The 12,224-nt window shown below is 39.7% G+C and overlaps 1 protein-coding gene across 1 annotated transcript in view; it reads left to right on the forward strand.

The window, feature by feature from the left end:
- Positions 1-1,237: 1,237 nt before the first annotated feature.
- The window catches only part of LOC121527710 (sodium channel protein type 4 subunit alpha-like), a 211,113-nt gene continuing 200,126 nt past the window's right edge, over positions 1,238-12,224 (forward strand). Inside the window, exons 1-3 of the mRNA XM_041814736.1 lie at positions 1,238-1,360; positions 1,517-1,660; positions 6,778-6,896. Coding sequence (XP_041670670.1) covers positions 1,238-1,360; positions 1,517-1,660; positions 6,778-6,896 — 386 coding nt within the window. The remainder of the gene's footprint in view (positions 1,361-1,516; positions 1,661-6,777; positions 6,897-12,224) is intronic.

Here is a 12,224-nt window from a genome sequence, read left to right on the forward strand (position 1 = left end):
TTGGCCTTTCCTTTGCTGCTTTCACCATTTGAACACCCACTTTTGACACTCTCAGCCAATTTTTTTGCCACTATAAATCAAGTTGTGCCACTTTAAACCCATTTTCGTCACTCCTTTACCACTTATTTTCTGCCAATTTTTTCCACTTTTAAACCATTTTTGCCAATTTTTGTCTTTACTGTGCAATTATTTTATTATTTTCCCTTAAAGTTATTTCAATTTCCTCTACTTTATTCTCTGGTATCCTGACACTTGTGCACATCATGGCTTAGCTATAAGTCTGACATTACTTTCCAAATGGTTTAGTTCAATGTGCCATCCACATCATTTATATCACAAATAAAAATATTATTCTGTTTTAAGAAAATGGGTTCATATTTTGAAATGCCATCTCATCACCGTACGCTTGTTCATCATTCATCAAGTCGGACAAACAAGAGTGTACGTGACCGAGCGTCAGAGCGGGATGGAAACCAGGGGCCAAGGTCTCATCAGGAGCCCCTGTACATGACGTGTCTGAGAAAGAGAGAGAGAGAGGATGACAGCTTTAGATAAGAGTGGAAAACAGAGCGAGATTTCCCTTTGATGTGGACACACACAGACACTAACACAACACACACTTCAGAAATCAGATTTGGGAGCTGTGAAGAATAAATGCATGAAGGCTTGAAAAACGAGGCCTGTCTAATCATTCAATTAGGATCCAGGCAGATGGTCCGGACATGCACACACACTCAGACCTGTTACACACTCCCTCCTCTCCCCATGTAACCTTATAATCTCTCTCCCTCTCTCTCTCTCTCTGTCAGTGTAACTCTATACTCGATAGCCCTGTTGCTGCGTGTTAATGAGACACTATTGAAGGCCTGCAGGGCGCTGTAGTACCTGGACATCCTATAATTATCCTCCTAAATACATAAATACTGAAACAGGATACGGCCACATAAACATTACACTCACAAGGACCGCTGAGATTTGTTTCCACACCTGATCGTTCTGTTGAAACTCTAAATAACACCATTGATCACCTGGAGTATTTAGGGGTTTTTATTTAGATTATTTTGGGTAATATGCAAACTAAAGTGTTGGTTCCTGAGTCCTGTGGAGAACCACTGATGTGAGATTATGTGTCGACATGCTGATGAATCGATGGATGATTGGTAATATATTGATCCTTTCTCTCTGTCATCCACAGCTGGTATACTGGGCCAGTCAGCAGCACGATCAGGATGAGAAGATGGCTGGCTGTGTGTTTCCAATGGGACCAGAGAGCTTTCAGCGCTTCACGCCGGACTCCCTGGCGGCCATCGAGCAGCGCATCGCCCAGGAGGAGGCCCGACGCAACAAACATTACCAGGAGGTACACACAAACATTTGCACACAGCGAGGCGGCTTCATTATTCTTCAGTTAAAAGAGAAAAATAAACGACGATGAAGTGTTAAAACTTGAATAAAAGAAGAGACGTAGGGAGGGATTCTGGATTGTGTTCATGTTGTTGTGTTTTCTGTGTCTCAGGACCTGGGCGACGTGGTGCTCCCCACGCCCCGGCCCGACCTGGAGGCAGGAAAACAGCTGCCGCGCATCTTCGCCGACATCCCGTCTCATCTGGTGGGCGTTCCTCTGGAAGACATCGACCAGTACTACTTCAAAGACAAGAGGGTGGGTGACCCAGAGAGCGAGTGAGCGTGTGTGAGCGTGTTTGCTCTGGTGTTTGTGGGTGACAGTTTTTGGAAAACTCCCCGTCTCTTCTGCGGGAGAATCCGTAGAAGATGAATTGAGTCTTTGGTCGCCTACTTCACAGGAGAGCAGAGGGGAGGTGACGGCGTGTGACACAGATTGTGTGTTCTCTCTTTTTAAGCTCTTACACCTTGGGTGCTGTCACACCTATAGCTGGTTTACTTTGTTCCAAATCAGATGATAAAATGAATTACTGATGCATTTTACTGCTGGGTCACTTTGTGTTCACACTGGGATATAGTAAAGTAGGCCAGCTGATTGGCTGTTCTTACATTATTATGTCACATCCTGCTGCATGAGTAACAAACGCCATGCCCAGTCCACTGGTTGCACTTTGCATCAGGATGCAACATGGGTTGTTTTGCCCCATTGGTAAGGTCAAACCAAACAGTCAATATTTGTGCAGAAGAGCATATTTATCAAAAGACTATTAGTGCATTGTCAAAGTAAACTATCTTCCATGAAAGCATTAAAAATAGAAAAATTTCCATAGTAATCTAAGATCGCCAGTATTATTTTAGTTCTTTGCAAGAAATATAAATTGAAATATAATTGACTAAAATAATGTTTGACTAATAGGTCACTGGCGATGGATTCACCGCTACTTCTTGTGATCTGTTGAGCCCTCGCGCTATCGTGGGGAAGTGGGACTGCAAACACTTCCTTAAGAGTCTTTTAGCCTGGCCAGATCTTGCTCCTCGGATCACCGTTAATCTTTTCAGGATGCTGATTTATCAAGTGGCTCCTCATGTTACTCGTATTCCCCATGAAGTGTGTCACTGCAGTCTGGCAGTGTCTGCACACTGTCTTTTGTTTGTCCGTCTCTTTTTCTCCTTTCTTATTTATTGACACCAGGAAACAAAAATGTTTCCGCACATCAGATTTAAAAGTCACGGGAGCCTCCGCAGTCTCAAACACTTTTTCAATCATCTCTCCTTCGCTACTCCATGCATCCACCATTTTTTGCGCCATAGAATCAAACAAATAAGTGCAGCGCAAAGCATGGGGGTACGCAAGGGCCAATGGGAATTGTAGTTTCCCTGTCTATTAGCGCTGCTCCACAAAAAAACTTCTGCCCTGAAGACATACCATTTGAAACGTCACATCCAGGACGGGATTTAGACACTTCTGTAACCGCGGTACTGCAATATTACCGATACCGTTACACCCCTAGTAGTTATATATGAATATAACCCTCAACAGCCTACATGCAACTTTATTTCTTTTTCTACTTCCATGCCAAACTGTTCCTGTTAGGGCTTAACAATTTTCAAAAATCATATAATTGTGATTTTTTTTTCCAATATTGCGATTTAATATGTGATTATTATTAGACTCCTTATCTTATATATTTTAATAAATTGTTCTATATCATAACCTACATTCAGCAAGTAACACTCTCATTATACATTTAGCCATTTTTTTTTTTTTTTTTTTTTGCAAAATGGATCCATGGTTTACTTGGCAGAGAAGGCTCTGCTCAAAAGATGCTTCCTGGATTAGTCAAGCAGCATGCTTTGACTTTCCAGGGAGCAAATAGCTAGAAACCCCAATATGGATAGATAAATTTATGACAATGCATATTGAAAACAATGAAAATATTTCAGAAACAAAGAATCCATAGTAGGGTGAATCTAAATGAGGATGCAACGAGCTTTATGCTATAAAGGAGGAGGCTGGGGTGGAGGAGGTGAAGCTTTGCCAGCAGCAGCAGCGTGGTGTATCAGCATTAATACAAGTACATCATACTTTAATGGACTGCCCTGTTAAGAGAAGGAGCTGTGACTGGCTGTGAGAGCTGGGAGGCAAGAGTTTTTATCAGCTGGCTTTTAGCTTATTGCTGCTAAAAAATATCTAACTACTATTATTGTAGTTCATATTGCAAATTATATGTCAACTGCTTTATTGAAGGGAGCACCATTTTTATGTTTTACATAAAACATGAAAAGGAGGATTATTATAATCCATAAAAAAAGACACTTGAATGCTTGCATAGCATGTATAAAATTTCTGCTGCTGCAAAAATGAATGTATTAAACTGGTATTTTGACACATTTCAAGTTAATGAAATATTGCAACTTCTGCGATTTGTAAATTGCAGGAGACCATAAAGCGATTTAAAATAATTTGTGACTAACTGCCCAGCCCTAGTTACTATGACATGCTAACTGCTACCCTCTCATGTTAACGCCTAGCATAGAGCCGAGGAAAGCTCTGACAAGAAGACATTTAACTGAAGCTACAGCGGCTACTAGTGATGGGAGGCTTCATTACAGTTGTAAAAGATTAGACTAAAAGAAAATCATAATTAGTTTAACCAACTTATAAATCTTGCACAGGCTAATTTGATATCTGAATTTAACAGTTTTGCAAACTAACACTAAAATCCCTAATCTGCTTGCAACATCTCCCAGTATTGAATTGCAGGCATCATTAATTGACCTACATCAGTTGAGACGGATGTAGCCGTCACCAGCTCGAAAACGGTCCTGTCGTGTCATAAATCTTTGGTCTGGACTGGGCTGTAGCGAATGTTTCTTTGTGTAGATTTCAGACAGATCTGTTGAGCTATCTTTGACTTGATAATGAAACAACAAATGAACCCAGTGACAAAACTGACAAATATTTCTTTTCTATTTTAGTGTCTGTGTGAGTGAAGGACAAGTACAGAAACTGACAAAACTCCAAATATACACACATAAAAAAGTAAGAATAAAAAAATCACGACAAATTTTTACAATATTGACCAATTTTGAGACAAATTCAAGGTCTTCTTCAGCAACATATCTGGGGAGTTCTTTAAAATAAAAGTTTTTTTTATTTGGTTTAAAAATCTTCAACTTTAACTGACACTGAACTGTTTGTTTGGTCTGCTTTTTAAAAAGCACATCATTGTGCTTAAAATACAATCACAATATAAACCATCATCACAAACTTGTACAGCCTGGTGGTTTGACGTATCTGTCTGTCTATGCAGTCTAGTCTTCTGAGTGCGATATCTCAAGATCTCTGTGAGGGATTTTCCTCGGAGCCTCATAAACACCCCCTGCTTGTGAATGTGACATCTTCAGAACCATTAAGAGATTTTCCCTCCACTTTGCACAGATGTACTCTGACTTGTGGATAAAGTGAATAGACTTTGGAGGCTAACGTCAAACCCGACCCAGCACTTCCTCTTGACCTCAAATGTACTTTCACTCTCTGGTTATTGTAAACCTTGCAGAGGTGTAGAACCACCAGGTGGCAGTTCTAGTATTTTTCCAGATCGTGTCCATCTGCGATAGCTCCTCTGCCCTTCTCCCTTGCTGGTCTGCTTCCACATCAGAAACATTGCTCCGTGCCTGAGCAGCGCACTTGTATTGTCTCAAAAACACTGAGGAAAGGAAAGCTTCCTGGACTCATTTTACACTACAGGTCACACTTAACCGCACATACCCATTCAGTCCACATCCACACAGTAATAGTGAAGGCTTATATGTAATCAGTCCTGCTCTTTGGCATGGGATTCATGTAGTCATAGAAATAAACAAGAAAAACTCAAGGGAGCCCTCATTAGGGTTGAAATGACTTTTTTATTCATGGAATGGTCAAGTAGACCTAAAAGTTACACTTTAATGTAGTTCAGCATCAAGCCGTCACTTACTAATGAAGGCATTTAAGAAATCAGAAAGTGTTCATGTGCCTTGTATGAAAGAACAATGAAATTTACAGAGCGAGGTACATCAAGTGGTGCATTTCCAACATTCAATCATTAATCATTCTAACCATTAAAGAGAGAGCCTGGGAGATTTTTCTTGTATTCAAGTACCCTCTCCCTACTCCCACATCTACCATGCAGCTAAGAGGATGAAATAGTTAAGCGCTGCATGGATACAACTATTTTTAGAGGAGTCTGGCTGCAGATTGTTCATCTGAGACGGTGTATATCTCAGAAAGGACGCGCCGTAATTTAATGGTACGACATAGTTCTAGTTTTAGATTTAAAAAAATGTTATTCTTTAACAATTATGTATAGACATGTTTTAGAAGAAGTTAAATAAGCAGTGGCTTGCTTTGGCTTCGTTAGCTTCAGCCAAAGCTAACATAGCCGTGTAATTAACATTACTACATAAGCCAGTGTAGCTAAAGCTTTATCAAACATAGCTAAAGCTAACGTAGCTACTTAGAAACCATACCTTCATAGCTTACATAACTGATTTATGACCTTAGCATTAAGCATATTAGCTATATAGCTGTACTAACTACATAGCTATGTTTGCTATGTAGGTACAATATCTGTAGCTAGGTCAGCTTTAGCAATGTGAGCTTAAGGAAACATAGTTAAAGCTGACTTGCCTATGTTGATAGTGTAGATATGTAGCATACCTAGCTGCATAGTTAACGCAGGCACATGGCTTACGTAGCTATGGCGCTGCTTTGTGAGCTTAGCTTTAGCTATGTTTGCTTTGAAACTACTTTAGCTTTGTTATCTACGTAGCTCAGGCAGCTAACATAGCAACATAAGCTATGCCTGCTATGTTAGATTGTTTTCACGGAGCATGAGCTTTTTCCTGTGAGAAGACTGTTTACTCTGCTTTATTAAATTTATTGTAGTCAGATTTTGCGATTCAGGTTCTTAACTTTTACTTTTGGTATCCTGACCATTACCTTAACCCTAAATGGAGGTTTAATCCATTTTTATTTTGTTAGCTTTAGCATGTATTTCTGTTCTGAAATAGATGCAGTTTTAGATAAACAGTCTGTGAAAGTGGCCGTTAGAGATGAATGCTCTGCTGCCAGACGGTCTTAACTGGAGAGACATGTCTGGGGTTCATATCTCCAGTGTACCATGCTTAGTCAATATCAATATCATAGTGCATGAGTACAGTACACTTGTGATTAGATGAACCAAACTCTGGGGCACATTGTTCTCAGGTCTGGGTCTCTAATGTGAAACAGCTCAAATAAATGTTGTCTGAGGTTATTCTATATATTTGTATGAAAGTTCCTTCTTTAATCGAATAAAAGTTTATTTTTCTCTCTCTCTCTGTTTTTTGCAGACCTTCATAGTCCTGAACAAAGGGAAGGCCATCTTCCGTTTCAGTGCCACGTCAGCTCTCTACATCTTCAGTCCGTTTCATCCTGTTCGCAGACTCGCCATCAAGATCCTCGTCCACTCATATCCTTTCATTCTCTAACATGCACATGGACTTGATCTTCTGCTGTATGAGCTCCTGACATCTGAACAGAGCAGTGATGTGCTGCTGGCTGTGAGACCAAGGCTGCAGGGAGGTAAGAGATCAGAGGTCAGAGGTCGGACTCAGGGCAGCGTCCCTGCAGCGTGTAGGGGGGTTCAAGTGTGTCTGTGAGAGCGACCAGGCCACCCTGACGGCGGTTTGGTGGTTAATGTAAATAAACAGAAGCAGGCGTGGGGCTTCATCTCTGCCGGCGTCTGCAACTGACAAGTTGTTAGTTTTGTGTCATAGAACTTCGTACCCAGTGTTAAAGAAAAAGATTGTATCAAAGGCATTGTATCAATGAGATTGTTTCATCGATCAGGTCATACAATGTTGTTTCAGATTGAAACATAAATGTGAGTTGCTGCAGCATGAATGTGAGCGACTAACTGAAATCAGACAGACGGCTGCTTGCATTCATGTTGCCGTCGCTTGTGTAAGTGTTGCAGCTCTCTCCTCTTGTGTTGCATTGATTATGCTATGACATGCATTCTTGTTGCTGCTGTTTGCATTAAAGTTTGGATTATTTGCATTAAGATAATTTGGCTCAATGAATGCATGTTATAGCTGTTTGCATATGTGTTGTTGCAGTTTGTGTTCTTGTTGCTGCTATTTGCTTTTTCTTGTTGCTTCTGATTTTTTATATGTTGCAGGTTTTTGCATACTTGTTGCTGTGATCAGGTGAAAGTTTTTTGTGTTTGTGTTGCAGCTATTGCATCTTTGTTGCAGTTGTTTGCATTCAGGTTGCAATTGCTTACATAAGTGTGGCATCTATTGCCTTGTGCTGCTGTGATTTGCATTGGTTATGCTATGGTTTGCATTCCTGCTGCTGTTTCTTTGCATCTGTTTTGGGGCAATTTTAATTTGTAATGCTGCTATTAGCATTCGTGTTGTGATTATTTGCATTCATTTTGGTGCCATCTTTGTCCTTGTTGCACTCAAACGCATTTGTGTTTTGTGTATTTTCATTTACGTTGCAGCTGTTTGCATTCATGTTTTGGCTACTTACATTTGTGTTTCTGCTCTTTGCATCCTTGTGACAGTTTATGTTCATGATGATGCTGTTTGCATTCCCGTTGCAGATATTCACATACATATTGCAGTTGTTTCCATTTGGTTGCAGCTTTTTGCTTGGTGTAGTTTTGTGCATTTCTGTTTTTTTATTTGCATTCATCTTTTCTGCTAATGCAACACACTTTTGGCATGCATTTGTCTTAAACCTCCCTACTACTGATAGTTAGCAATTTGGACTCAGTTCCTTTAAATTGATCACTTTATTCGACTTCTTTCATCAAATCAATGAATTGATAAAGGAATCATTGCGTGTTAAATCTCTGCTTTATTAGATATTTTTTCTTGTGACGATTATTTGACATAATCTCCAGATTATTGCTTATAAAAGTAGTAAACATACTTTTTACCCTGAGGTTGTGGGATGCTTTAATCTGCTGGTAAAGTGTCATTGTGAGGGTGGTGTTTTTGTGTGAATCTGACTGATGGTTTGTTAACAGTTATATTGATACAGCAGCACGTTCACTGACAGCTTTGTGTTAACTGTTTAGCGGTTTGGAGGCTGTGTGATGACAGGTTGGCATACACAGTGCTGAGTGATTAGCTTTAGGCTAACTGTTTAGCTTATATGATGTTTAGAATGATCTTAAATGGCATGCCAACATGCTTAGACCGCTGAAGAAACATTATTCTTGTCAGGTTAAAGAGGAGTGAAGATATTTTTAGACCTGGGCTTTATTTTTTAAATATTCAGGACATGAATGACTTAAAGGTAGGGGAACTTTACTTCAGATTGGAGGCAGATATGTCTTAAAAAGTTTGCCATGTAAAAAATGCATCTCATATCTGCAGAGTTAAAGGCAAAAAAATCTCCACATAAAGCATCAGTCAACAATACAGAAAGTTTCTCTTCAGAGAGACATTTAAAGCCTAGTCCACACATAGTCGCCATAACTATGTTGTCATGTGTTCCTTGCATGTATATAAATACAGATGTTACAGAATCAGTATGGTTGGAAATGCTGTGACTGCAGGATATTTCCACTAACAGATGTTATATCACTCCCCAAACCAGACTCCATGGACAGAAACTTACCCTTGCAGGATGTGACAGTTGCTTTTTTATATCTGCTTTGATAAGGTTTGTGTGAGTTTGACTAACTTTGTGTAAGAGCTAAACTCAGAATTAAACCATCATGGTCTATGAGACAGAAGCACACCGAATTCTGACCCTACCATCTGAATGTCACAGACTCATCAGACCAGGCAGCGTTTTTCCAATCTTCTATTGGACAATGTTGGTGAGCCCGTGTGAACTGTAGCCTCAGTTTCCTGTTCTTAGCTGACAGGCGTGGTATCTGGTGTGGTCTTCTGCTGCTGTAGCCCATCTGCTTGGGTTCTATGTGTTGTTTTGGCTATTCTCTGTGAACCCTATTGGTGGTTTCAGTCCGAGTAGATCAGCAGTTTTTGAAATACTCACACTAGCATGTCCAAAGTCACTTAAATCCCCTTTCTTCCCCATTCTGATTGTTCGGTTAGAGCTTCAGCAAGTCGTCTTGACCATGTCTGCATGCCTAAATGGCTCAAGTAGTTAGCATTTAGTCCCGTTGTTCCTGTGAGTCATTTACAGTGCATTCAAAAAGTATTCAGACCATCTTCACTTTTTTCAGGTTTGATGGTCATCCTTCTGGAATTTTGTCCCATCTCCAACAGGTTCTTGGTCACCTCTCTAATTAAAGCCTTTCTCCCCCTAATTGCTCAGTTTGGCCTGCTGACCACCTTTTGGAGGAGTCCTGATTGTGCCAATCTTCTTCTGTTTTAAGAATGAACCCATTTGCAGACATAAAACATCCTAATTATCATCCATCTATAAATTGAACTGCTTTATCAGTCATATAGAAGTCTTGATTCAGAGCAGCCTTCAGTAAACAAGTACACAATAGCATACAGACAACAATCAATCTTAATAGTGTCAGAATGGACCCTGTATATAAATTTACTGGCTAATTTCGAATGTTGTTATCAGGATGAATTATTTACAGCAACAGAAGGGCAGTAGTTAAAAATGGATGCTTTGTTTCAGGCTATAAGGACCAACATTGTAAAATCTGCATTAAAGAGAGTGTATACAGTCAACATAAATGAAGAGGAGATAAAACAAAGGCTCGGGATGTTAAGAAAGCAATGAAACCTCAACTTCAACTACTATATCCGCATTAAATACATTTAGAGGAGCGATCAGAATCCACATCAAAAACACTGAAATCTGTTTGCATCCTGATTTCTCTCTGAGACGAGTTGAAGCGGCCGCTGGACTCTTTCCAGGCACGAGTGAAGGGATGACACAGTATTTACCAATCATGTCAGCTCTCTGTGAGAGAGAGAGAGGGACTCGGAGCGCTCTTCCTCTCGCTCGTATTTCTAAGCCAGATATCATCCTGAGCTGTCTGCTCAGCTATAAACATGACCAGTAAATATTTCCCATCAAGGTGGTCTCTACTCACACACAGGTGAATTAACACACTGCACACACACACACACACACACCTTATTTACGTAATCTGCCGTCTGATTGGATCTTAGAGTCTCATAGATGTACTGCACTGCAAAAACCAAGCAGCAGCCTCTGCTGTTGGAAAATGAAGCCAATGTGGATGTGCAAAACAGATGCAGTCTACAAGAGGTTGTCTGCAGAAGTCACCTAGATGAGCCATGTTCAAATGTGAATTTTTACAGCAGGAATAAACATGTTTATTTATCCCTGTTTAAAACCCATTTTGGTCTGTTCATGTCTTAATGGGCTCACTCTTTGCAGAGTAGATTTTTTCCTAACTCATCTGTTATGGCTTGAAGGGTCAGTGTAGTTTCTGGTAGGTCCATTTCCTGGTTGAAACCAGACTCAGAAACCAGAAGAAACTCTTGTTATTCCATTTTTTTTTTCCATTTTGACAGAGAATAGAAAAAATGGAAAAATTAGCTGTTTTCTTGTTTTTTAAATGTCTGTCACAAAAGTGGAAAAAAAACAAAATGAATGAAAAAATCCTTTTCATTTCCCTTATTTTGCTTTCTTGTTTTAATGAAAAACTTAAGGAAAAGGACATCATGGGACCCATTGGGAAAAGAGAACATTTCAAAATAAAAGCCCTCCTATTTGCTCTATACAACGTATTAAATTACATCAGTGGTAAAAGGTCTGGTGATTTAATAGACTATAGTAATATTGGGAAGAAAATTAATTTATAAGAATGAATAAACCTGGACTGCTAGGCTGCTTGACTGCTAGGCTCTTAAGTGAACCATAAGGTGTAAAATCAAACCAAACTTAACAAAACTAGACTAAAATACCCCCCCTCTAAAAAAAATCTAAAAAAAAACATACTAAAAAAACAAAATCTAAACAAACAAACAGAAAAAAAGTAACTCTGCCACAGTGTCTCTTTTTGGCGGTTCCACGCCTGAATAAAGATAAACGCTTGGAATTGTGACATTAAAAAAACAAGAATGACAAAAGAAAGTTAATTTGTAGTTATAAATATTTTTAGGGTGTTTTTTACTCACATTTGTTTCTCTCAGTATGTTAATCCTCTCTCTCACGGCGTCCATTACAATCACATGCTCATGGCCAATTATGCAAATTAGGGGTTGACGCCATTAACCACTTCTAGTGACTTTTAGGACAGCCAATAGCTACTTTCCTTACTGGGGAGTTGGTAACTCTGCCAGCAGAGTGGTTTCTGCTGCATTCAAAGAGGATGTGTGGACTTACCTTGACTTCCAAAACATTGAAGACACCGCAAACCTAAACAGGAGTTTAGTTGTTTGCTAGATGTGCCACGCCAGAGTGAAATACTCGGACTACACAGCATATCTGTGAGCTAGACAACATAGCGATAGCATCACAGCTAACGGCTAAAGTAGCCTGTTGAAGCCACCACTGGTCTCTACTAATGCAACCAAATCTTACAGTCAATACTTCGTTTTATTTGTTAGGACCTGCGTCGTCTTGATGTCGTTAAAAATGATGGCTTCCATAATGCGATAAATACACTGAGGCCTGTCACGTCATGCCCTCCCTACAACACAATCCAGCAGTCCGTAAGACTGGACATGAGGACCAGCTTGTCTCCAGTAGTCTCCCTCCGCAAACACTTTGACTTTAAGTAATGATAAACACACTGATATGACGTTAAATATAAAAGGTAAGACTACATTTACTCTATGTAATTTTTTCTCCTTTTCTTTCAAAAAAGCTTGCAAAC

This window comes from Cheilinus undulatus, linkage group 19, assembly GCF_018320785.1.
Source record: "Cheilinus undulatus linkage group 19, ASM1832078v1, whole genome shotgun sequence".
NCBI classification, from domain to species: domain Eukaryota; kingdom Metazoa; phylum Chordata; class Actinopteri; order Labriformes; family Labridae; genus Cheilinus; species Cheilinus undulatus.